Source organism: Anabrus simplex, chromosome 4, assembly GCF_040414725.1.
Source record: "Anabrus simplex isolate iqAnaSimp1 chromosome 4, ASM4041472v1, whole genome shotgun sequence".
NCBI classification, from domain to species: domain Eukaryota; kingdom Metazoa; phylum Arthropoda; class Insecta; order Orthoptera; family Tettigoniidae; genus Anabrus; species Anabrus simplex.
In genome coordinates this window covers 126,707,297-126,735,276 of record NC_090268.1, presented here as the reverse complement: position 1 = coordinate 126,735,276, position 27,980 = coordinate 126,707,297, and the positions used below count along the sequence as shown (strand labels likewise).

Genomic DNA, 27,980 nt, shown 5'->3' with positions numbered 1-27,980 from the left:
TTCCAAACATTATGGTACTACTCACAAGTATTGTACGTCGTACAGGTAACGCAGACCTCTGGTGTTTCTCACACAAGGCGCCACTCATAGCCAACGCAAACCCATAGTGTTCCCCACCTAGGTGTACTAATCACGGACGACGGTATTCCCCTGGTGTTCCTCACATAGTGGGTATTAAACATAGGCAACGAAGACACACGGCGTCGCTCATATTGTGTTACTAACAAGAAGCAACGCCCAGACCCGTGGTGTGTGTGTCACATAATGGTACCAATCACAGGCAACGCCCAAACCCGTGGTGTTCCGCATTTAGTGGTACGAATCACAGGTACTGCAAACCCACAGTGAACCCGAATTGACTGCTACGAATCACAAAACTATTGAGTACCTAACAGAATGGTACTACGCGCAAGTAAAGGCGACCTATGGTGTTCCCCGGGTGATGGTACTAATCGCAAGTAGTTTCATGGTTCTGATTCAATCATCCCTTGGTCGCCCCTTTTAGTCTCCTCTTACGACAGGAAGGGGATACCGTGGGTGAATTCTTCGTCTGCCTCCCCCACCCACAGGCGGTTTCTGTTTGGTCCGCGTGAGGTATTTTATTTCCCTCAAGTCCGCCGGCAAGCCGGTTAGGATCCCCCTATCCACCACATGGGACGCGCCACGTGGGAGTATCACCTCTCCCCCTGCTACGCCAGCGTAGCAGGTTCGTGGCCGTAAGACCTATTTGTATCTGTGTGACGTTAAGCACATTGTTAATAAAATTATTGAATGGAAACATAATTGAAAGTCTGACACCAGAATGGAATCTAGATAAGTAAATAATAAGTAGAATCGCTACTGTTAGGAATGCGTTTCAAAATCCGAAACATCATACGTGTAATCATGATTTACAATCTGAAACTCGATGGGGTGCGGTGAAGTGCAATGCTTTATCCATACTCATTTATAGTGGCGTATGTAGGACGTTAGAAGGTTTCGAAATGTAGAAATTGGAGAACGCCGAAGACCACGTCACCAACGAGAAAGTACTCAACTGCTGCGTTGGGAAGGAATGCGAAGTCGTAATCATTTTAAAATTCAAGAAAGCAAAGAATGTCTGCCGTATCTTCGGAAATAACCAGAACAGCCTTTTGTAAGTAATCATTGAAGGCGAAATGGAATATAAACGTGGAGTTGAATAGAGAATGTTTCTGTATACATGGAACCTCTCACTGTGGTTTGATATTTTACGCCCTGGTCGCGCAATACAGAGCAGAATACACCATGATGAGTATAGACATTCTGTGAGAAGTCAGCACAAGAAGAAAACAGGATGATAAATATAAGGCTATCACAAGAGTAAGTGAAACCTGTCCAGTTCAATTTGAATCAGTCCACTCCAGCTATATGATGTTGCATACATTATGTTTCAGCTAATCCCACCAGTAGTTTATACAATTTCTACACCTTCGTGTGGTAGTTTACGAGTAAAATGATTTCTTTATTTTATCGGTGACAAGGATTTCAATACACAGAATTAATACTTGTATTTTCGTTTTCCAAGTGTTGTAGGTTGAGACACGGAGAAGACACAGGTCTTTTAAAGAGCAAATAGACATTCTTCAACTCAGTCATTCCGTTCCCACTCTGTTTAGAAAACTGTCCCCGCATAATATGGGTACGCGAACCAGCCTCTTAATGGGAGTTACCGGGTTCGACTGTCCGTCAAGTCAGGGAGGTTTATCTGGATCTGATGGCTGGTTGGATGTCCACTCAGCGTACGTGCGAACAACTGGGATGCTGTCTGAGGGAGGACAGTGGTCTTGGCCTAGAAATTCAAGAGTAATGGCCGAGCTGATTTGTCGCGCTGACCAGGTGTCACCTGGTGGTAATCTGCGACCCTTCGGCTGATCAACAGTCTCTTGGAAAGTGACAGCCCGTTAGGGTGGCAGCACCATTTTTACTTTTATATTTCAATACCAGAAATAAAGGATGAGGATAATGATGTTTGTTGTTTAAAAGGACCTTATTTGTAGGTTATCGGCCCGCAATGGTACGAAATGAGACAAATGTAATGACAATTTAAAAGTCCAAAATCCCCCACTGACCAGAATTCAAAACGTGATGACGAAGAATGAATGGTTGAATATGAATTTAAAACAATCAATGGATCCGACACGCAATGCCCCACACTCCCAGAAATTAGCGTTAAAACAATAGCATTACTGACCAAGGAGCTGTTTCTAAAGCACAATATTGAATCGATGATGCTTGTAGTCTGAAGGGGTCTAAAATCCAGGTCATTGGGCCCTCATAATGGTACTTATCTCTAGGAAATTAGAACCATGGTATTTGCCATATTGCGGTACTAATCAAAAGTAGTGTATACTCGCGGTATTCCACAGATTATGGTACTACTCACAGGTGCTTCTCACATTGCGGCGCCATTTACAGGCAACGCAAACCTATGGTGTTCATCACATAAGGACTCGTACCACCCCGTGGTGTTCCTCATATAGTAGGTACCAGTCATAAGCAAGCGAGAACCATGGGTTCTCTCATCCCATGGTGTCGCTCACATAGCGCTACTAATCACAGGTACTGTAAAAGCAGTCGCGCTCTCGTTTGCTACTAATCACAAACCTATTTGGTACCCAGCATAGTGGTACTACGCGCAGGTAAAAACTACCCATGGTGTTCCCCGCGTGGTGGTACTAATCACAAGTAGTTTCATGGTTGTAATTTGATTATCCCTTTGTCACCCCCTTTTAGTCACCTCTTACGTCAGGCAGGGGAGACCGTGGGTGTATTCTTCGTATGCGTCCCCCACCCACAGGGGGTTGAGTGTTTGTTCCGCGAGAGGTATTTTATTTCCCTCAAGTCTGCCGGCAAGCCGCCAGCATAGTAGGTTCGTGGCAGAAATAAAGGCAAGTTAGTCCTATTCATTGTTATGCTCTACTGACCATCATATTGTTTTCATGTGTCTGACTGTATGGGAGCAGAGTGGATTGGATTGGACTGGACTGGCTTGCCTAATTCAGTTCCTCCCGAGTAAGATTCGAAACAACCAATTAATGTTGATGAAAACTGAATAAATTCCATTTTCATAAAGCCATACCTGCAATCCCTACGAATTTTCGTGATAGGTCTCAAAGCTCCAACGTTTCAACTTCAAATTGAACAAAATCTTTTTTTTCTGTAATTACTCAGAGTTCCGTTCATCATAACATCATCATTGATTGCATTCAACGGAAAACACACAAAGCACGCTTGAAACGCAATCGGCAATAGCTCTCTGTCTTTATAACCTTACCATCCATAACTAGTGAAACAATCATGACAATAACAGGGCTTAGCAGTATTGGTAGAAATCAGTTTTAAATTAGTGACCCACAAAATTGATGAGATATTTAGCTGTTCATTGGTGCTACGTTTCAAAGAGTCCTGGGATAAACAGACAATTGCGTCATTTAAAACAAATTATAGCTGTGCGGTGAACTGGGCGGTAAGCGAACACCTCGCTGCACATACCAACTTGATTTCAGCATAGGCACCGCTTCGTCGCTTCGGAGATTTGCAAATATTTGTGTACCTCTGTTTCAATAACATCCCTGCGCATATTGAAAAGGTCAAAGCTAATACCATTGAAAATCTTTCAAACCACGTCAGTCATTGGAAAGTACACTCACTGGCACAAACGTATTTTCCTGTATCAGAAGTAAACAAATCTCCATATAAATTGATATTTCCTTTACAGAAATCTTTCTCGTGTACACGGCATTCGCTGGGTTAATAATAATAATAATAATAATAATAATAATAATAATAATAATAATAATAATAATAATATAATTCAGAGCAGCCTGTGTTCGATTCTCGAGCGGACCAGGGATTTTAGCCATGTCTAATTAATTCTCCTAACTCGGAAACCGCTTATTTTGTGTTAATACATCTCTTACCTTATACACAACACGTAATACCATCAACTGCCACATAAGAACAATAACTGTCCTGTCCCTCCTGTTCTTGCTTTTACATTCCACGAAATATTTTAATGATTTTTGGAGGCGCCGAGGTGCCGGAAACTTTCTTCCACAAGAGTTAATTCTACGCGCCGATAAATCTACTGGCATCGGGCGAGTTGGCTACGTGGTTTCGGTAGCCTTAAGCTTGCATTCGGGAGTTACAGGGTTCGAACCCCCTTCTTGGCTGCCCTGAAGGTGCTTTTCTGTGGTTTCCCATCTTCATACCAGTTACTAATTAAAGCCACGGTCGTTTGCATCTCAGTCCTAGCCTGTCCTATCCCATTGCCAGTGTCCCTGCGACGAAGAGAAAAGTCTACTGAGATGAGGCTGGCGTATTTGAGTACCTTCAAATAACACTGCGCTGAGCCCAGTGCGGAAATGGAAAACCACAGTCAGGCTCCTTGGCTAATAGGCCAGGGTTCTGGTCTTCGATTCAGAGGGCCCAGGGTTCGATTCCCGGACTAGCCGTGTATTTTAAGTTAATTGATGTGGCTCGGGAACTGGGTGTTTGTGCTCATCTTAATACACTTCTCTCCATACAATTGCATGTCACATCGATATGGATTATAAGGATGTTAGTTTGCATCTTCTCTCCATATACAATAAAACATTCTACCAACCGCCACAGACACGCTACGGTGAACCCATTCCTCTACATAGCGTTAGCGTCAGGAAGGGCGTCCTGCCGTAAATCTGGTCCAAATTCTCAAAACGTCCCGGCCCTAATCAATTGGAAAATGGCAAGGAAGAAAAGGAAAATTTGAACCACAAAACAACATATTCATGACTGCCGGCAGTGGGGTTCGAACCCACTATCTTGCGAATGTAATTTCACAGTTGTATGACCCGAACCGCGCAACCAACTAGCTTGGTAGTTAGCCTTGGAGCCGGACTATTTAGGGTTATAACGATCACTTCTCTTGGTGTGTCAAACATTACTGGAAATAAAGTTAACAAGAGAATACGTGTGCGAGTGAAGAACACACACCCTCACGGATTGTTTGTGTATACCTCAAATATTTTCCAGCTCCAGTCCATGACCAGCTGTCGGGATGGAGCCGTTGGTAAATATAGCATGAGAATTGTTTAATGGGAACATGCTCATTGCAGGATGTGTGACGTAGTGTGTACTGCACCAGGGGCGAGTGAGACACAGCCCGTTCCCATCTGGGGACACGAGGTCTGTTTTAATAGTTCTGCATGTGCTTCACACACCTAACTTAATATACTCTCAACCAGTGGATCACGGTTTACCTACAAATATACCGACTGGCAGGTTCCACACCTTTCAAGAGAGGTACGATATTTGGCTTTCGAATTGCAGTAGTGAGTGTCTCGAAAAGTGATCGTAGCGAAGGTCTATGCCGTATCAAAAGGACAATAACCTGTGAAGGATGACTTTCCAAACCGTCTCATGTTTGTTACCCTGTACCATACACTCCGGATGAACCACAACCACCCGAGGATATAACCATCTAAGCTCATGCTGCCCCATATTAAAACCTTCGGAGATGTTAAGTCGAGGAAGAAGTATAAAATCCACGTGATTATCGACTGCAATACTCGAGGTACATTTAATGAGGGGTTAGTTTTGATCGATAATGAAGTTTCCTTATAGCCAATTGTAAAAAGAAGCCTAAAAAAGTCCAGATCAGTTTTAAGGCAGAGTAGTAATCTGTGTTTTATAATTACATAACGTGCACACATTGATATTTTGGTTGACTATTTATTTAGCTGGCTGATTGGTCCGTTCAATACACGAAAAGGGCGACCTTCCTTTTAATTTAAAAATAAATTTTTGTTCTTACAGCACAAATGAACTTGGCTTTTCCGTTTTCGATTTCGGGCACGGCATGTCTGTTATGTTCTAAAATATAATTTCACAAGTATCGTTATAATTGGGTCAGAAATCGTTCTTTACATTCTAAACACAATTAAACTAATATTGTTCAAAACTGGACCAAAAGAGTTTGTTTATATTTTTAAACTAATGGATCCGTTTTATTCAGTTTACTACTAGAAGCATTTGTTTATATACTCAATACAAATCTACTAGTCTTTCCCAAATTGAACCGCAAGTGTCTTAAGAGAAATTAGTTCGTTTTGTTCACATTGACACAGAAGCCTTTGTTTATATTCAAAGATATAATTTACAGGTCTTGCTATAATTGTCGTGGAATACTTCGTTTATATTCTAAACACAAATGAACTAGTTTCACTCAAATTGCACCAGAAGACATATAACGACCACACGAAGATTAAGTAATTTAGGGCAACACGTCCTTGTTTAAGTTCTCAATCAGTTTCTTCACACTGATCAAGAATTTCTTGTTTGGGTTTTAAAACACAAAGAAAATTATGCGATTCAAATTTCATAGACAACCATATTGATTTTCCATTCTTAATTACCTTCCATAACGCACATAAAAAGTACGCAGCTGATTAAAACAATGTTGCCTAGCTCCAAGGGTAAGTATGGCAGAAATACCAGCAAATTTCTATTATTTTTCCCTCTATAAATGCAAATCATAAGGAAATCAAATTTAATTCACTGAAAAACTATTTTCTGATAAATATAGAACGCCTGTCTTCATTACTCTCACACGAAATTAAATGCATAATTTCATTACAAATCGTTACTACTCGCATATCAGAGCTGAGATTTTTCCATTAAAATTAGATTAAATTCCAAGACATGGAAATTCTGCGTGATACTTTCGGATTCAATGGCATGCTGGCCTTTAATGATAGGAGTCCCAGGTTCGATTCCCGGCAGAGTCTGGAATTTCAACCATCATTGGTTAATTCCACTGGCACGGAGGCTGGGTGGATGTGTCGTCTTCATCACTTCATCCCCATCACGACGCGCAGATCACGTACGGGAGTCAAATCAAAAGACATGCAGCTGGCGAACCGAACATGTCCTCGGACACTCCCGGCACTGAAAGCAATACGCCATTTCAGTTTTTCTGCGTGATACACCTTCAAGTTTACTTAAGTTATATCTAAGAAACTGACCTCAATCTAAGTGAATAAATATTAAAATATTTTTATTTCTTGTATGTTTTTTCTAGTCACTTTAGTTTCAGTAATAAGAATGCACCAGAGGGGTGTAATTCTGGCCATTTCTCAATATCATACTTGTATTTATATTCATAAAGAATTTCATTAAAATATGTTGAGTAATTCTTGAATACTTCAGAAGAAGGTTTAACAAAATTAATTTTCCAGACGAAAGGTTACCTCCCGTCCACTGGTCGCTACTATATCCATGTGAACTTTAGAAATAATGTAGTTGTTTGAGTGTGCACCTCTGTGGTGTAGTACTTAGTGTGATTAGCTGTCACTCCCGGAGGCCGGGGTTCGATTCCCGGCTCTGCCACGAAATTTGAAAAGTGGTACGAGGACTGGAACGGGGTCCACTCAGCTTCGGGAGGTCGAGTAGAGGGGAAGAGGGTGTTCGATTCCACCCTCAGCCATCCTCGAAGTGGTTTTCCGTGGTTTCCAACTCCTCCTTCAGGCAAATGCCGGAATGGTACCTAACTTAAAGCCACTGCCGCTTCCTTCCCTCTTCCTTGTCTATCTCTTCCCGTATTTCCGTCCTTCCGCAAGGCTCCTGTACAGCATAGCAGGTGAGGTCACCTGAGCAAGATACTGGTCCTCCTCCCCAGTCGTCTCCCCGGCCCAAAGTCTCACGCTCCAGAACACTGCTCTTGAGTCGATAAAGGTGGGATCCCTCGCTGAGTCCGAGGGAAAAACTATCTGGAGGGTAAACGGATTAAGAAATAAATTTAAAATATTTGAGTGATTTTTCACCAAAATTAATTCAAATAATTACTGTATCTAATAATAATATTTTAAAATGAACTTTTTGATGAAGTTAAGCTTTACCTCCCCTCTTACTAAATTACTGGATTTTTTTTACATCTGCTTTACGTCGCACCGACACGAATAGTTCTTATGACGATAGGATAGGAAAGGGCTAAGAGTGGGAATGAAGCAGCCGTGGCCGTATACTGTAACAACAACAACAACAGAGGGGGTAGGATCACTTCTTAACAACAATTGCTGTGTGTTTGGTAACTTGTGCGTAGATGAACTATAGTAGATACTTAAGCTTGTAAGAAGCGAGCTGGTAGTTTAATGTGGAACGAGAAGTGTTTTGCAGTCTTATTGAATGTTCGGCACTGCTTGGAGAGGATCATGATTCAGTCCATCAGAGCGCACTGTGCTAGCGCCGAGATGAGTTCCCTGGCTTCTCCGACTCCGTCTCGAGTGTAATTGACGCATCATTAACGTCGGCCCAGAGTTAATAGACGTCACGACGCTGACAGGCTCAAGGTGGCGGCGTCGTTAACGTTAGAGCACGCGCCCCGACGCCGGGGAATTAATAAAGTTCCAAGATACACTTCGGGCACGTGAATTCACTTTACTTTGGAGATTATGCAAATATGAACGCTGACACTCTTATGTTGGATTCCAGGGTTATGAATATCTAGCGATGTCTACTTATTCCTAGTGGTAGTCATTATCTATGCTGGAAGCATATGTTATTATTAGCAACATATTAGCAATTACATATCTGAACAATTTGAGTTTTTTAAATATTGATTCCATACACATATTTCAATAATATCCGGTTCCTTCACTGAACAGTCAGCGCAGTCACCTTTTATTCAGAGGGCCCCGAGTTCGATTCCGTCTTCAATAAGTTATTTTTAGCCATAAATGTTTAATTACCCTTGATCTGGGACTGGTGTTTTTACTGTCCCCAACATCGCCGCAACTCACACAACACACTATTCTCCACTACAAAAACACGCAGTTTTCCATACACGGTATGGTCTGAGTTACAAGGACTACACTCGGCTAGAAATAGCCGCACGATATCATTAATAATGATAATAATAATAATAATAATAATAATAATAATAATAATAATAATAATAATAATAATAATTGTATCGGAGGTACAACTACTCCGTTCATTTAATGTGAGCATTTTTACAAGGCCATCTGTAACGTGTCCTTCAAACTATGTATTGGAAGAATTTTGAACGTTTATCTTCAGATGTCTCTACTGTCGACTTATGTGCCCCTCTGGTGGGAGGATGAACAATTAATTTTCAAGAGAATTTTGTATTTATCAGGTTGCTAAACTGAATTGTTTGTAGGTTGTTTTTGGTGTTCTAAGGTTTCTAGCAATTCTGTCTCTTCCTTCCTTCTTAAATTTTCCAACAATTAGAAATTTCGGTATTTAATTTTTTTATCAATCAAAATCGTGGGTGTGTACAGGGCTTCGGCCCAGAGAGTTCTCGAACCCTTCCTCTCCGCTATAAAAGCTGGGAACTTTCGGGCCATGTTTTCTTTCCGTCGCTCCAATCAAGTTTAGAGCGTGTTGAGGAGGCGGAGGGCAAGCCTTGCCCATCTCCGGAAGTCTCACCAGCTCAAGGTAATGGCAGACATCTTTTAATAATCTAATAGTCGCAGAAAGCTAACTTGAGGGAAAGGTTTCAAATTTTTTTTCTTGATGTAAAAAAATCAGTCTTTCAATGTAAATTTTCAAACATGTCTAAAGACTTTATTTTAACCTTGGGAATAAAGAGTGTAAACCCTCTTTTAATTCCCATACATCTTGGTATTGGGGTGACTATGTTTTCGTAAACTTTAATTTTTTTCTATTCCCTATGTAACTACATATTTTCTCTCCATCTAGTCTGCTCGGTAGTATCCTCTGTATATTCGGGCCTTAAGCCCACATAGGTTTAAAAACAATTCAAGTGTATTTCACAGGAGAGCAAGTGTTCGCCTCTTAGCATTTTGGTTTACGGCCGATAACTTTAACCTTTCCATCACTAAGGCCATGTAGAATGGGCACTTATTGCATCTGTTAAAGTTTAGCTTCCTATGCAAATGTCACTTAGGCTGTCGAGCGAGTAAGGCAGTGAAAACTGTTTATATTTAATCTAATGCAAAAATTTAGATTGCGCCTTGGAGAGGCTTGATTGTAATAAGTTTTGGCGAACAGTCTCCTAGGGAGTTCATTGTGTGGAGCAAACGCACTCTTTTGAAAATTGTAACTTGGGAACTATAAGCTCATTCTGTACGGTACCTGATTGTCCTAGCGTTTTCTAATACTATTACTAGACCTGACAAGCCTACCTTTATCTATCCAGTTGTTGTTTGGTGTTGTTCATTTAAATCAATTCAGAAATAAAAGGAAAGAAATAAAATTTCAAATTTTAGAGGTTTAAATTATACTTTGATCTTTTCTCTGCCCACCCATTCACGCCCGCACCTTCTTACACCTCTCTGGTCCACAAATATACGGTAACAATAATAATAAACAATACCGCGCAAGTTGGTAGTGCGGTTAGCGGCGCGTAGGTGTGACTTTGCGTTTGGGAGATAGTGGGTTCGAACCCCGCTATCGGCACTCCTGAAGATGGTTTTCCGTGGTTTCCCATTTTCACACAAGGCAAATGCTGGGACTATACCTTAATTAAGGCCATGGATACTTCCTTCCCCCTCCTAGCCCTTTCCTATTCCATCGTCGCCATAAGATTTATCTGTGTCGGTGTGACGTATAGCCAGTTGTAAAGTAAATAAATAAATAAATAAATAAATAAATAAAATAAATTTGACGCCATTTGGGCTGCCTGTGCGTAAATGGTTGACGTTTCAATTTAATCTACCAGATGACAGAGTAAACTGGATCTCTGTTGGACGATATGAGTTACCATTTGAGTTTTTCTTTTTTCCGAGTCAATACCAAATGCGCACCCGCAGGCCTTTAAAATAATAGTGGCATTTGTTTTACATCCCATTTAGTACATTTATGGTGTTTAGACACACTTGAGTGCTCAGAAGGTCAGCGCCCTACCGTCTGGACCACTCAGCCCAGCTACAGGTCTTTTACATGGAGACATCGTTCAACAATGGTTTGTCGAAGAACTTTTATCCGTCCTTCAAAAATCCGACAAACTCTGCCAATAGTACCACTAATCCACAGTGGGTAATAATAATAATAATAATAATAATAATAATAATAATAATAATAATAATAATTCATGTACCACGCAAACAATTTGATTTTACACTTTGCAAGTGGCTGAGGAACCAGACTACTTTCGAGTGTTTGTGAGTTAATATAATTTTTAAGATTTTCCGAAGTCTGTCGAAACACGAAATATACCTGTAAAAAGACCTACTGAGCTAGTTAATATTTTTTCCGGGTGAAAATCGAATGTGTCACTAGGGATCTGCTACATTAAATCCCATGCAATTCAACAGGCAGTCCAGGAATAATGACTCTGTGTGTGCGCTGGTCGTTTAGTTGATTCGGACTCTCAGTGTCCAAAGAGACCAAAGTGCAGCATTTCATTCTGTCCTGCACTAAATCCCGGAGACTTTGAAGATTGAGATTATTGATTTCCTTGACGCCTTCAGTACTTCTCACCCGATGTCCCTCTTCTCTATCAGTCTTCCCCAGCATTAAGGTCTTTTCCAGTGAATCATTTCTCCTCATAATATGATCAAAGTACTTCAGGTTTTGCTTTAGTACTTGTCCTTCCAACGAGCAGCCTGGGCTGATTTGCTGTGTTCTGGACGTATTAGATCATTTTGCAGTCCACGGGGCTCTAAGGAATTTTCTTCAAGATCATAGTTCAAACGCGTCTATTCTTTGACATTCAGCATTTCTTATTGTCCAGGTTTTACTATACGGATATTTGTTCTTAAAGTTAAGAATTACAATTGGGCAACCATCCTCCATAAATGCTAGTCAGAGATAAATAAATGATGGAGTCAAACACTTCGAAAAATGAAGGTATCGGCAAAGAAAGGCAAGGGATACGAATGGAGTGAAAATGAAGGAGTCGCTAGGCTTCGCAAACTAATACCGTCGGGGTCGGAAAAGAACGAAAATTGACCAAGACATATGGGATATGATAGATGAATGTGAGGAGGCTGGCACTGGAAACATTGCCAGAACTAAGCTAAAGGTCCTGTGGACACCAACACATGCTCCAATTTTTTTGTTTTGCTATTTGCTTTACGTCGCACCGACACAGTTATGTCTTACGGCGACGATGGGGTAGGAAAGGCCTAGGAATTGGAAGGAAGCCGCCGTGGCCTTAATTAAGGTACAGCCCCGGTATTTGCCTGGTGTGAAAATGGGAAACCATGGAAAACCATCTTCAGGGCTGCCGACAGTGGGGCTCGAATCCACTATCTCCCGATTACTGGATACTGGTCGCAGTTATGCTCCAAATTAAAGAGCCCATAGGTCCCCTATCAGTCACCTCTTGCAACAGGCAGGGGACATCGTGAATATATTCTACCACCATCGCCCCCCACAAGGGGTACGAGCTATCTGACTGTTAGATAGCGTCTCTGGTCTAGGAAGCCAAAAATAAAGGCCGAGATGATTCATCGTGCTGTCAACGCGTCACCTCGTAATCTGCAGGACTTTGGGCTGAGGAGCGGCCGTTTCTTAGTCCAAGGTGTTGCGCCATGGGATTTGGTTGGATTGGTTTCGTTGGTTTGGTTTGTTTTAGTTTGTTTTAGTTTGGTTTAGTTTGGTTTGGTTTGGTTTGGTTTGAAGAACCTAATAGTTATAAATTAACCGAGACGAAACTGAAAATACATATAACAAAGAACAAGAAGAAGACGAACGCAATAATTATGGGTTATATTGATTATGCCATTAAACGTGCCCACAGACTTGAACATAAAAAGCAACAAGCTACGTAGCCAACGAAGCGAGAAGCAACGGCGGGGGGTCTATTGCTCCTGCTTTTATCTGTCCACTCACCCAGACAGTCGCCAGTCTATGGGAATTTCGAAATCAAATAAATTAACTAACTAGATAAACAGTTCCCATGCCGTAATGTCCGGGGAGCTGTCATTGACAATGGGCGGGAAGACGGAAAGCGCATGCGTGGAAGCGAGAGCGCATCCAGCCAGTTACCAAAGCGTCACTCTGGCTCACAGAGAACAGTAGGGTCACTAATACTGCTACTTTCGTCATGATCTTAAAATGATTTCTTCTAACTCGGTAACCAGAAGGACGTCCATTATTAATTTAACTGACTATGTGATGCTAGTTTAATCTAACGCTCATCCCCACCTCTCTCTCTCTCAGCGGGTTAAATAATAATAATAATACAGCAATTCTGGGCTCCAGAAAACAATTACAAATTATGTAACAATTATGTAACCTGATATTTATTGGCTGTGAATGACACAATAAATAATAATGCATTCTTTCCTTGTATCCTACCGAAGTATACACAGTATTGGGTAGGCAATGGACCTAACCTCAATTTGGGACTAGTTAATTGATATGATTATGCTTTTAATGATAAGATGGGATCTTTGTATAGAGTCTAGGAATTTCAGGCACAAAGCAGTACTGTATTAAACCAAAGAAATCAGACATGAAAGACGAAAGAGGAAAAACCCGTCACAAGAAAGCGAAAGCAATTTCAGACTCAACTGGGGCACTGTCACAGAGTTGTCAGGTTGGAATATTTTGATGATGATGATGCTTGTTGTTTAAAGGGGCATAACATCTAGGTCATCGGCCCCTAACGGTACGAAATGTAATGACAATTTAAAAGTCCAAACTCATCCACTGACCAGAATTCAAAACGTGATAACGAAGAATGAATGGATGGATATGAATTTAAAACAATCAGTGGATCCGACCCTCAATGCCCCACATTCCCAGAAACTATCGGAAAACAGTAGTATTATTGAGGAAGTGACTGCTCTTAAAGCACAATCCTGAATCGACGACGCTTATTGTCCAAAGCGGTCCAAAATACAAGTCATCGGCTCCTCATAATTGTACTTATCGCTAGTAAAGTAGAACCATGGTATTTGTCAGGTTGCGGTAGTACTAATCAAAAGTAGCATAGACGCACGGTATTCCACACAGTATGTTACTACTCACAGGTAATGTAATACGCACATGTAACGCAACGCAGACCTATGGTGTTTCTCACATTGTGGCGCCACTTACAGGCAACGCAAACCTATGGTGTACATGTACACAGAGGTGTAGTAATCAGAGAGACTCTTATTATCCCGTGGTGTTCTTCGCTAATCATAAGAAACGCAGATCATCGGTTTCGCTCATATAGTTGTTTATTTAAATTATCGTATGATTAATGCATGTTCATATATATACAATACTACAACTCTAAGTTTAGCTTTTTGACCAAATCAACTGATTCATCCGGTGTGCGGTGAATATCCATTATCCATGATTTGAAAGCTCGAATTGGGCAGTCAGCAACAATGTGGTGGTTTGACTGAGAAGGGGCACCACAGTCAATCTGCAGAGCTAGTGCAACCCCATTTGCACAATAGATAACCGCATCTACCTTGTCCAGTTCTTATCCGATTGATGATTCTAAGGGTTCTCAACTAGATGTTTGTCGAATACTGAATACCGATCCCACTGGGCTTTCCATAAACTGTTAACATGAAAGTTGGTTCTCTCAAGATCTGTTGCTGTACGCCAGGGCTGTTTACTTGATTTCAGTCGTTGATGTTCAGCGTTTGTAATACCTTGAAGGATGGGTAGTTGGGGGTTCTGCTGATTGTTTCTCCACACCTTTAGGAGAGGTTCTGATCGTTTTAGAGCTGGAGGTGGAATGTCGCTGAGAACACGAAGCCATAGCGTGTTCGTGCACCGAATAGTTGTACAGTACATCAATCTTCTTAGTGTGAACACTATTGATCCAGGAGGGCCAGCAGTATCCAGCAACAGAATATGATAAGGCTAATGCTGTTGATCTTAGAACATGAATATTGGTTCCCCATGATGTAGCAGCAAATTTCTGAAGAAAATGATTTCTAGTTTTAACTTTGCAGCTACAATTGGGAGATGTTGCTTAAAAGTCAAAGTTCTATCAAGTGTTATTCCCTAGTATTTTGGTGTACTGCAGAACGGCAACACTAGACCTCGGAATCTGATTGTTGGTTTGTAAATAGACTGTTGCGTAAGTGGAATTTAGATAGAGCTATTTTTTGAGGATTTAGGTGCAACCACCACATCTTGAAGTATATATACAAGGATTCCAGATCTGTGGCTAAAGTAGTTTCAGTGTCAGAAATTTTCGAGCACTGAGTCACCAAACAAATGTCATCAGCATAAATGAATTTTCTTGAAGATCTGTCTGGGAAGTCGTATACGCACAGACTGAAGAGAAGCGAAGCCAGGGCTGATCCTTGAGGTAAATCATCGTTTAGCTGAAACACTCTACTTCTGTCATTAACAGCGTAGATCTGGAAGTACCTATTTCTAAGCATATTGCTAAGTAAGGCCGTAAGTTTACGACATGGGAAAACACTCACAAATTGTAGGAGGAGTCCTTCTCGCTTGACAGTATCATAGGCAGCTGATAAATCCAGAAAGGCAGCCATGCTTACTGATGTCCCCTTATATCCATTTTTGATATGCGTGGTGTGAGACAGTACTTGATCATTACAACTTCTTCCAGGTCGAAATCCTACTTGCTCTATAGGAATGCAGCTGTTCATTGTTTCATAAATTCTATTGTAGATCAGTCGCTCAAGGAATTTATAAGTGACGCTTAGAAGTTCTTTGGGTCGGTAGTTTTTCCACTTTAGCAGGATCTATATTTGGTTTCAGTATGGCTATTATTTTTGTTTTCTTCAAAAGTGGGATGTTTCCAGTTTGCATAATGTTACAGAAGAAGTTGGTTAACAATTTTCTTGTAATTGGTCCGCAATGAGTCAAAAATTCAGGACAAATAACATCAAATCCGGCAGCTATTCCAAGTTTCATACTTTCGATTGCGGCCTTAGTTTCCTCTTGTTTGAATGGAGTAGAGAATTCAGAAGACTGCAGCGCTGATCTTTGCTTGATGTTTAAATTTAACTTGATATTCATTTTGGTTCGTTTAACTTTTGTGTTTTTGGAACTGATATTAGATGATTAGCAAAATCATTCAGATTGATGGTTGTTTTTTATCTTTTAGTTGCAGGGATTGAAGAGTCCAATTTCCTAATTATAGACCAGGCCTCCATACTAGAATGGTTGTAATCTAGGGATTCTACTGTTTAATGTCAGATCCTTCGTCGACTCTCGGAGGACACCAGCTGTATTTTCGAATTTAGGATGTTCTTCATATTCCCTTAATAATTCATCATTCTCCGAACTCCAGCTAAAGATATACTCCTTACGATATCCCCTAGGGATGCATCACTTGGCTGCACCTTTTTTAACCTCTACAAATATGCTGTAGTAGTTGTATGTTGGTTTCATCTATCTTATACTAGATTCTGTCAGCTCTGTAAATTTAGTCCAGTTGGCTCTCTTGAAGTTCCACCTCGGTTTACGATACCATCGAACAACAGGTATAGACATCCCAATCTCCAAGAGAACAGGCCTGTGTCGACTATGTGGGAAATCGTTGAGCACTGTACGTCGAAACTGACCGTGTGAATTATGAAGCTGATTTGTGAAACAAAGATCTGGGGTGTAGCATCGAGATCAGCGAGCTGATTAAAAGGTAGGCAAGGCCGTAGCATCAAAAACTAGATTCACATTTTCAGATTCCATCCAATCTACAAGCACTTCACCATTAGGGTCATCCTTGTTATATCCCCAAAGATGTTTATGACTGTTAAAATCAGCAAGATATATAGCATGATACTGCGGAGAGGGTATAGTGGGATTAGGTCAAGTAAGATCTGGTGACTTGTACACATTAACTATTGTCAAGTTTTCAATGTTAACTGTAGTAGTAAAAATGTCATTTTCACAGTTTACTGGTAGTAATTAGTAATTTGTTATATAATTCCTGAGATAAGTTGCAAGGCCGTAATTTTGATGAGAGTTAGGCGCTATCAATTTAAAGCCTGGAATTTCCTCCTACTCTGTAATTGTAGTTCGTCTGATGTGTGTGTTTCTTGAAGCACGATGACATCAACTGCGTATTTGAGTGCAATCCTCGACTAATTCCTTTGATATTCAATTGAAAAATGCACAGCGATGGTCCAATTCTAGGAACTTGAGTGTCTTGAAAATGACCACACATCTCCGCCTTGTTCGCTCTCTGACCAAAAGGTCGTTTCCGACAGTTCGGTCTCATCTCATCACTGCTGCTTTCTTAGCACCACCCGGGGGACACGTGTAGGGCAGAGTGGTGGCTAAACCTCCGGACGTGGAACAAAGTAGATCCCCATATTGCGGTACTAATCACAGACAATGCCCAAATCCGTGGTGTTTCTGACATAACGGTTCTAATTATAGGCAACATAAGTTCGTGTTTTTAAGCATGTAGTGGTGCTAATCACGGGTACTGTAAAACCCATCCTGATCCACACTCTGTTGCTAATAATCAAAAACCTATGGTCTTAATTCGATCATCCCTTGGTCGCCCCTTTTTGTCACCTCTTACGACGGGCAGGGATACAGTGGGTGGATTCTTAGGTTGAATCCCCCACCCACAAGAGTTGTGTGTTTGGTCCGTGAGAGCTATTTTATTCACTCACTCACTCACTCACGGCACCTATCCGCCACTTCTCTCCCTGCTACGCCAGCGTAGTAGGTTTGTGGTGGAGTATTTTCACTCAAGATTGTGTGAAATGTTTTGGGGAAGATAATTCTTGGGAGAAACGCTAGAGAAACTTTTCTTTCATCGTAGAAATGTTATGCGGTACTGCGATTGTTTCTATCGTAAAGGACTCCGATTTTAATCTAATTTTACTTTTCTGTGCATTAATGAAAATTATACATTAGTCTATTAGTTAATTCTATATAAAATACTAGTTGTGGAAACAATGATCCGTACAGAGGGTCATTGCAATGGAGAAAATATTTACCAATAAAAGAATGCGTACCTAAACAAAAATAAATAGAGTAGTAAGGTTTACCGACTAAGTCCATACAAATCTCTTTGGATTCATTTAAATGCATGGGATCCGTTTTCTCGAGTCCCAGTGTGTAAATTAGGTTGTGAGAATAAAGCAGAAAATTAGATAATTGGCTTTCAGCAAGGCGGCTTGTTTCGAATCCCGGTACAATGCTAATATAACTTTTTGAAATAAAGAAGTGGTTCGGATTCCATGTAAGACATTATCACAATATTAGCAGTCACGAAAAACAACGAGCTCGGTTGCTTTGCATAGTACAACATTTTGGGGGGAATTTTAAAAATAATTCTTCTATCGCCTTTTTCATTATCAATATTTAAATCCTCGTCGGTGGGTAAGTTTAAAGTTTTTATTATAATTTCATTTCGTCTCATCTCGTACCATTAGGGGTCTAGATTTAAACAAGCAGCATTATAATCATAAAAAGGAACCCTGTATCCAGGAGGAACATTGAATATGAAGTTACAGAGTAAGTTGGCCGTATGGTTAGGGTCACGTAGCTGTGATCTTGAATTCGGGAGAAAGTTGGTTCGAAGTCCTCTGTCGGCAGCCCTCATTTTCCATGGTTTCCCATTTTCGCACAAGACTGTACCTTAATTAAGGCCACGGTTGCTTCATTCCTACTCCTAGCCCATCGTTGCCGTAAGACCTAGGTGTGACGTGAACCAGATGTTTAAAAAGAAAATTCACACTACTCACCTGGCAGCCCTCCACTGTGATCCTAATCCTTTATTGCATGAAATAGTTTTCGTTCTCTGTTGGTGACGATAATTTCAAGCTTTGAACTTCAACAATTATTAACCGGAGCTTACACCTTAACACTTGTATGTGATGTGGTTTTGCCATAAAGGAATATATATATACGATTTATTTTGCTAACACTACACTAAGCTTTAAACATTCAAAGACCGATAATTTCTACCTACTGGTCATGGGTGCGTACTGCAAGGCACAAGTATACTTGCACGACCGTAAGTCGGTAATGTTTTCGAGGCTGGGCCAGGGCAGGCCTACTCCTGAAGCCTGTTTCAGGACTAACTGAAATGAGAAGACCCACGGAAAACGGTGATTGGTACGCGTGGATATATGTTTATGTGTTTGATTTACAGCATAGTTGAAGGTGTGTTATTAAACTATTTCTGTTCACAACCTGTCTCTCACATACGTAGGTGAAAATTGATGCTGTATGTTGCCTCAAGGCAAGGCTAAGCAGTAACGGGTCAAGACTCGTCTGAACAAATGTAGAAGCTAAGAGAAATCTTGGGTAGCTCAAATGATCTGGGCTGTCTTATATCTAATCCCATCACAATGAATGCAGCTGAGTCATGGACCTATTGAAAGTGAACTCTATGGAATGGTCGACAACAGAAGACCGAGATTCGAAGTCTTGCATATTAAGTAGCAGACCTCCAGCATCGCTACTTGACCCCAACACGTGGCCCGAGTGGGTCAGGCAGGAACTAGTGACCTATCGGCTGGCTTTCTTGAGGTTGTCTAATCACTTGAATTGGGTTGTCGGCGCAGCGCTGTGTCGGCGGATGTATGCTTGGCGCACCCTACTGTTACCCAACATTAATATCCATCAATAACAAGGATTTACGATGATTCACATTTACATGTCACTCACAATTAGCCCCTGGTTAAGATTTAGACAAGAGGGTGTCATTCACTCGCTCTTTCATTGAGTGGGCGAGACTTTCTTGCGACAACACAACTACCCTCATCAGGCGTCACTGGTTTTTTTTATACCGGATGTCTTAATGGCATATATAAGGTACAATAAACTGACAGTTATGTCAAAGCGCGCGTGATAACTTAGTGCCAGTCGTCAGTTTCTCATCAGGGTGGCCGTGGATCAAATCTCGATCAATGCAAATGCATTTCATTTATGTTTTTGTCCAGAACGTTTTCAGTGTCAACTGAGAAGAAATCGAAGTTATATGTACTGTATGTAGAAGCCTCCGTGGCTCAGACGGCAGCGAGTCGGCCTCTCACCACTGGGCTCCGTGGTTCAAATCCCGGTCACTCCATGTGAGATTTGTGCTGGACAAAGCGGAGGCGGGACAGGTTTTTGTCCGCGTACTCAAGTTTTCCCCGTCATTTTTCATTCCAGCAACACTCTCCATTATCATTTCATTTCATCTGTCAGTCATTAATCATTGCTCCAGAGGAGTGAGACAGGCCTCGGCAGCCGGCACAATTCATATCTTCTCCGCAGGATGGGGATTTCATTAAATCCATCTCTGACCCGGTCAATGACTGGAAAACAGTTTGTAGGTTTAATGTACTGTATGTCGAAGCAAGAAATATAACACGTAGAACATTATAACATATCTGAAAAGATGATGATGATGCTTTTTATTTTATTGATGTTAACGGTTATTTGTTGTTTAAAGGGGCCTAACGTCGAGGTCATCGGCCCCTAATGGTACGAAATGAGATGAAATGAAATGACAACTTAAATTTCCAAAATCCTCCACTGACCAGAATTCAATGTATGAGGACGAAGAATGAATGGATGGACGGATATGAATATAAAACGATCAGTGGATCCGACCCACAGTGCCTCACATGCACAGGAGCTGGCACAAGGGGCTGCTTCTATAGCACGATGCTGAATCGATTAAGCGTATAGTCGAAACGGGCCCAAAATCCAGGTCGTCAGCCCCTCATAATGGTATTTATCGCTAGGAGAGTAAAACCATGCTATGTGTAATGTTGCAGTACTAATCAAAAGTAGAGGATACTCGCGGTATTCCACATATTATGGTACACTTCACAGGTAGTGTAATGCGCACATGCAACACAGACCTATGGTGTTTCGCACATTGCGGCGCTATTTGAAGGCAACGCAAACTATAAAGGCAACACAAACCTATAGCGCTCCTCACATAATTGGACTAACCACAGTGGCCCGTACTATCCCGTGGAATTCCTAACATAGTGGGAACTGAGCATAGGTAAGGCAGAACTATGGTGTCGCTCATCCCATGGTGACTCTCATATAGGGGTACGAATCACAGGTACTGTAGGACCCACATCCTGATTCACGAACTGTCGCTACTAATCACAAACCTATTGCGTACCTAACATAGTGGTACTGCGCGCAAGTAAATGCAACCCATGGTGCTCCCTGCGTTATGGTACTAATTACAAGTAGTTTCATGGTTCTAATTGGATCATCCCTTGGTCGCTCCTGTTAGTCGCCTCTTATGACAGGCAGGGGATACCGTGGGTGAATTCTTCGTCTGCCTCCCCCACCCACAGGGTGTGTGTGTGTTTGGTCCGCGAGAGGTATTTTATTTCCCTCGAGTCCGCAAGCCGGTTAGGACTCCCCTATTCGCCACCTGGGACGCCACGTGGGAGTATCACCTCTCCCTCTCCCCCGTGGTGCTTTTTATTCAAAGGGTCCTAACATCTAGGTCACCGGCTCCTAATGGTACGAAATGAAACGGAATGAAATGACTAATTAAAAGTCCAAAATCCTCCATTGACCAGAATTCAAAACGTGAGGACGAAGAATGAATGAATGGATGGATGGATTGATTTTAATTTAAAACAATCAATGGAACCGACCCACAGTGCCGCACATTCAAAGAAGCTGGAGTAAAAAATAGTATTTATGACCAATATTCCATAGGACGTAACTCACAACAATCTAGTGAGAAAATGAATGGCTCATTGAACAATCCCATTCACTGATTAATGACGCAGTGAAGTAAATATCAGAATACAGTATCAAATGTTTGTTTAATATTGTTGTCCACGGGGGCATGTCTTCAATTGACTAGCCTTTATATAGTGTTTTCAGGGGGTAGGGCGTGCGTCAATTAAAACATGAGTCTGTCGGAGGCACGAAGGATGTTATAATTCAATTTAGAGTTGTTGCTGATTTATTACGAGGGATAGAGAAGATGAAGTCACAAACCCGAGAACTTTATTATCTACAAATGTTCATGATAATAACAGCAGGTACTTAATACATTATATAAGAAAAGTTAACAAGATCCTGGTGTGGGTAATAAAATCATTTCGAAATATGTATAACGTGACGAAAATGAAGACATGGTGAGTGTAAAATGATCTGGTAGAGTTTGTCCAAGAAAACTGATCAATGGATAGAGAACAACTTGAGACACCTAAGATTTCAATTGGTTTTCAAGTATGATGATGATGATGATGATGATGATACTTGTTGTTTAGAGGGGCCTAACGTCTAGGTCATCGGCCCCTCATGGTACGAAATGAGACGAAATATAATGACTAATTAAAAGTCCAAAATCCTCCGCTGACCAGAATACAAAACGTGAGCACGAAGAATGATCAATGGATAGGAATTTAAAACAATAAGTGGATCCGACCCCCCCAATGTCTCGCATTCACAGAAACTGACGTAAAACAAGAGTATTACTGACCAAGGAACTGCGTCTATAGCATAATACTGCATCGATGATGCTTGCAGTCTAAAGAGGTCCAAAATCCAGATCATCGGCCCCTCATAATGGTACTTATCGCTAGGAAAGTAGAACCATGTTATTTGTCATGTTGCGGTACTAATCAAAAGTAGCGTAGACTCGCGGTATTCCACACAGTATGGTACTACTAACAGGTAATGAAATTCGCACATGTAATACAGACCTATGGTGTTTCGCATATTGCGGCGCCATTTACATGCAACGTAAAGCTTTGGTGTTCATCACATTAGTGTACTAACCACAGGGACTGGAACTATCTCGTGGCTTTGCTCATATAATGGGTACTAAGCATAGGCAAGCCAGAACCATCGTGTCGCTCATATAGTGGTACTAATCACAAAACCTATTGTGTGCCCAATATAGTGGTACTACGCGCAATTAAAAGCGACCCATGGTGCTCCCCGCTTGGTTGTACTAATCACAAGCAGTTTCATGGTTCTAATACAATCATCCCTCGGACGCCCCTTTCCGTCACCTCTGACGACAGGCAGAGGATACCGTAGGTGTATTCTTCGTCTGGGTCCCCCACGCACAGGGGTTGTGTGTTTGACCCGCGAGAGGTATTTTATTTCCCTCAAGTCCGCCGGCAACCCGGTTAGGACCCCGCTATCCGCCACCTAGGACGCACCACGTGGGACTATCACGTGTCCCCCTGCTACACCGGCGTAGTAGGTTCGTGAAATTAAATCTGAGTTATGAGTCACGCTTAGTGTGCAATATTCATCATAACTCCAGCAAAACGTTTGTGTTCTATTAAATGCTCAAGTAATTCGTAATGTTTGATTTAATAATTATGGTGGTATTGGTTTTATATCCTGACAACTACTTGTATGGTTTCTGGAGACGCCGAAGTATCAGTAAATCTACCAGCATGAAGCATAAATAATTAAACGGTATTTGTTTTACGTCCCATTACCTAATTTCACGGTTATTTTAGATAGTGTGGAGACGACTTGTTGAGTAATAGTTTCTTACATGCAAGTAAATCTACCGACACGAGACTGGCGTATTCGAAACCTTATCAGACAGTTATATTAAAAGTTGCCGGAAGAATGACTTGATCTCTAAATACAATTAGGAAATGTAATTTTGCAGAAATATTGTTATATTTATTACATTTTGATCTAATAACCATGCAGCCGGGCTGAGTGGCTCAGACGGTTGAGGCGCTGGCCTTCTGACCCCAATTTGGCACTTTCGATCCTGGCTCAGTCCGGTGGTATTTGAAGGTGCTCAAATATGTCAGCCTCGTGGCGGTTGATTTACTGGCACGTAAGATAACTCCTGCGGGACTAAATTCCGGCACCTCGGCGTCTCCGAAAATCGTAAAGGAGTAGTTAGTGGGACTTAAAGCAAATAACATTATTATTAATAATCATGCAAAAAATAGTACAGACAAAACAGATAGATTATATGCTATATAGCTACACTATGCAGTTTGCTATACAGAGTTCTTAGAAATTTCAACAAGAAAATATGGCAAACTTCACTTTGCAATTTCCATAAACTATTTAGTCCGAATGCCCAGCGAACGAATATTTTAATATCACTGTCGTGCAGGAATGGTGCTAAAATAATATACGTACGTACGTTGGTTGAGATAAATTTTTTTTTGTCGTATGGCTTTTAGTGCCGGGATATCCCAGAACGGGTTCGGCTCGCCAGGTGCAGGTCTTTCTAGTTGACTCCCGTAGGTGACCTGCGCGTCGTGATGAGGATGAAATGATGATGAAGACAACACATACACCCAGCCCCCGTGCCATTGGAATTAACCAATTAAGGTTAAAATCCCCGACCCGGCCGGGAATCGAACCCGGGACCCTCTGAACCGAAGGCCAGTACGCTGACCGTTCAGCCAACGAGTCGGACGTTGAGATCATGAATTTCGTATACATCACTTCCTGCGTTCTATATTCTAGCATCAGGCGGATTAAGTCACTAAGTCACTTAGTGACTAAGATAACATCCCTACCCAAGTTTCGGCTACATTATACTCCTAATATGTCGTCTGCCACTATTGGTTGTGCCAAACCATGGTTAAATGGGAATGGTGAGTTGGAGAAGAAGTGAGCATCGTTACTTATGTGTTCAGTTGTAGACCATTCTCTTGCCCGTCTATCGTAAGTTCGTTGGGAAAGGAAGTCTGTACGGATAATGATGAAGTTAATATACGTCGCTGCTTTTTCCTTTTGCATTGTTCCTGCGTGTTAATTCATTAAGTGGATGATGATGATTCCCGTAAGTCTTGTCATTCCACACAACTTGAAATATTTTAAGGATGTATATCACCTTGCTTTCGGGAGATAGTGGGTTGTTACCCCACTATCGATAAGTCCTGAAGATGGTTTTCCGTGGTTTACCATTTTCAACCCAACCCAATGCTGATGATGTATCTTGTTCCCGGCTTCCTTCCCAGTCGTAGACCTTACCCAGCCTTGTGTTGCCAAATATCGTCAATGTGAGAGTATCGAGAAAGTTGGCGTGCGGTTAGGGGCGTGCGGCTGTCAGCTTTCATTCCGGATATGGAGGGTTCGAACCCCACTGTCGGCAGCCCTGAAGATGGTTTCTAAGATTTCCCATTTTCACACCGGAAAAATGCCGGGACTGTACATTCATTAACGCCACGACCACTTCCTTCCAACTCCTAGTCCTTTCCTGTCCCATTGTCGCCATAAGACCCATCTATGTCGGTGCGACGTAAAACAAAGTGCATAAATATATATATACTTGTGTGTCTACCGAGAGAGTTAGCCATGCGGTTAGGGTCGCGTAGCTGTGAGCTTATAATCGGTAGATAGAGGGTTAGAATCCCACCATCGGCAGCCCTGAAGATGGTTTTCCGTGGTTTGCCATTTTCTCCCTAAGAAAATGGTAATGTTTTTTAATTATATCGACGGTGGCTTCCTTCCTAGTCCTAGCCCTTTCCCATCTTTGCACCGCCGAAAATCTTCAATGTGTCAGTATCAGTATCAGTATGACGTTAAACCACTTGGAAATGTTATAACTGTTGTAAAATGCCACGTCAATATTTTACAGGAAGATCTACGTATTTTTTTTAGTTTTTACGTTTTGAATATAATATGCTATAGCCATTTTGGTGTATGAGTATTCGAAAGAGCTGCACCATCACATTCCTTCACACTCATATTTCTGAACACGATTCATCCTTAATGATAACATTTTCAGGTATTAATGGAACAGAGAAACGCTTAGGTATTTCAATCTTCCACAGGTAGTTACGCGCTACACAGAGAGGCGCTCGAACAGATAAAAGAAAGGCGTTGATCAAAAGCATCCTGTAAAGAAGTTTACTGATACATTCTTGTGTGTGACTCATCCGCGGACGGAGGTCAGTAATTAGGACCAAGTAATTGGTCACCCCTCCTCCTCCTCTCCTCTCCTCTCGTAGTTAGCCAGATGCTGGTTCTTTACGACAATAACAAAACCTTGGCTAGTCTGCTTCGTTCGTAAACACTGACCGACTGGTGAACGAGTTGAATCAATTGACCACTGCGCTGATGCAAACCGTGAGCTCGCCTCCGAAGCAAGAACAAAGCTTTTCTTTCCTTCTAGTGTCCCCGGACAGTTCCGAGATTAGACATCATATCTCCGCACTGCTGATCACCGGTTCTATAAGTGCAAATTCGTTTTCTTCCTGAATATAGCTCCTTCGTTTCTTTCAGTCATGCATACTGATCTGCATTAGGGCAGTCACTCAGATGGCCGATTCCCTATCTGTTGTTTTCCTAGTTATTTCCTAAATAATTGCAGAGAAATTGGAAATTTTTTGAACATCTCCCTTGGTAAGTTATTCCAATCCCTAAATCCCCTTCCTATAAACGAAAATTTGCCCCAATTTATCCTCTTGAATTTAAACTTTGTCTTCATATTGTTATCTTTCCCACTTATAAAGACACCACTCAAACTTATACGTCTACTAATGTCACTCCACGCCATCTCTCTACTGACAGCTCGGAACATACCACTTAGTCGAGCAGGTAGTCTTATTTCTCCCAAGTCTTCCCAGGCCAAACTTTGCAAGACATGTATAACGCTACTCTTTTGTCGGAAATCGCCCAGAACAAATCGAGTTGCTTTTCTTTGAATTCTTTTTCAGTTCTTGAATCAAGTAATACTGGTGATGTCCCATGCACTGTAACCATACTCTAATTGGGGTCTTACCAGGGACTTGTATGCCCTGTCCTTTACATCCTTACTACAACCCCTAAATACCCTCGTAACCATGTGCAGAGGTCTGTACCCTTTATATAAAATCACATTTAAGAGATTACCCCAGTGGAGATTTTTCCTTTTATTAACACCTAGGTACATACAATGATCCCCTAGAGGAACTTTCAATCCATCAACGCAGTAATTAAAACAGAGGACTTTTCCTATTTGTGAAATTCACCATCTGACTTTTACCCCGTTTATCATCATACCATTACCTACTGTCCATTTCACAACAAAAGGCACAGTGAAGTATATGCAACTTTTAAGGATTTGATGATCGAACTCCGTTTACGAGCTGGTTGGCTCAAAGGGTAGAGCGCTTGCCTTCTGAGCACAAATCGGCGGGATTGATCCCGGCTCTGCTCAAATACATAATTCTTGAATCAGTGAATTTGCCGACACCTAAAAGAACTCCTGTAAAACAAAATACCGGCATCCTGGCGTCTCCAGAAGCCTTAAAGGTAGTTAGTGAGACGTAAAACCGATAATATTACAATTCTTTACTCTTTTTCTCTTCGATTTTGGCCATCTATGGATCGGTATTTTCAGTCTCTCCACTACTTCTTCATCCTTTCATTGTTTTCTTTGCTTCTGTCATCCGTCCAGACAGTTGAACGCCTTAGGCCTTTTTTGCTGAAAACCCTCCGAACCTTCTAATCCTATCGAAAAATATAACTCCTTCTTGAATTTTTGTTTTCGTAATCCTTATTTTTGCACAATTCGTTTTTCAATCCAATAATGTTACTTTATTTACAATCCTTTTCACGTCGCACCGACACATATAGGTCTTATGGTGGCGATGGAATAGGGAAGGTTTAGAAGTGGGAAGTAAGCAGCTGTGGCCTTAATTAAGGTACAAACTAGAAGTTTCTTGGTGTGAAAATGGGGACCCACCGTAAACCATGTTCAGGGATGCCGACACTGGGGTTTGAACCCAGTGTACCCCGAATGCAACCTCACAGATGCGCGCCTCTAACCGCTCGGCCTAATAATAATAATAATAATAATAATAATAATAAAATATTATAAAATAATGATTAAACCAGAAGCACTATACGTAACTAACTATACGTAACAGAAACTCTAAACATGGATTTTGAAATAGAGAAACTCGAGCTAAAAGAAAGGAAAATTTTAAGAAAGGCCATAGGACCAACATTTTAGGATAATTCGATAATACAAATCAAGAATGAAACATTCCACAAGAAAATTGAAAAGCTCTCAGATACTGTGCTAAAAAGAAGGATAAAATTTTGTGGTCATCTTGTCAGAATAAACTCTAATAGATTAAGCAACAAGTCTTTGACTTCTTCCGTAACCACAAAACAAAATACAACTGGTTTCAAGAAAC

General features: G+C 41.3%; 1 protein-coding gene across 1 annotated transcript in view; it reads left to right on the top strand.

The window, feature by feature from the left end:
• Positions 1 to 24,397: 24,397 nt before the first annotated feature.
• LOC137500466 (uncharacterized) overlaps positions 24,398 to 27,980 on the top strand; it is a 196,848-nt gene continuing 193,265 nt past the window's right edge. The window contains exon 1 of the mRNA XM_068227363.1: positions 24,398 to 24,446. Within this exon, the coding sequence (XP_068083464.1) occupies positions 24,398 to 24,446 (49 nt within the window). The remainder of the gene's footprint in view (positions 24,447 to 27,980) is intronic.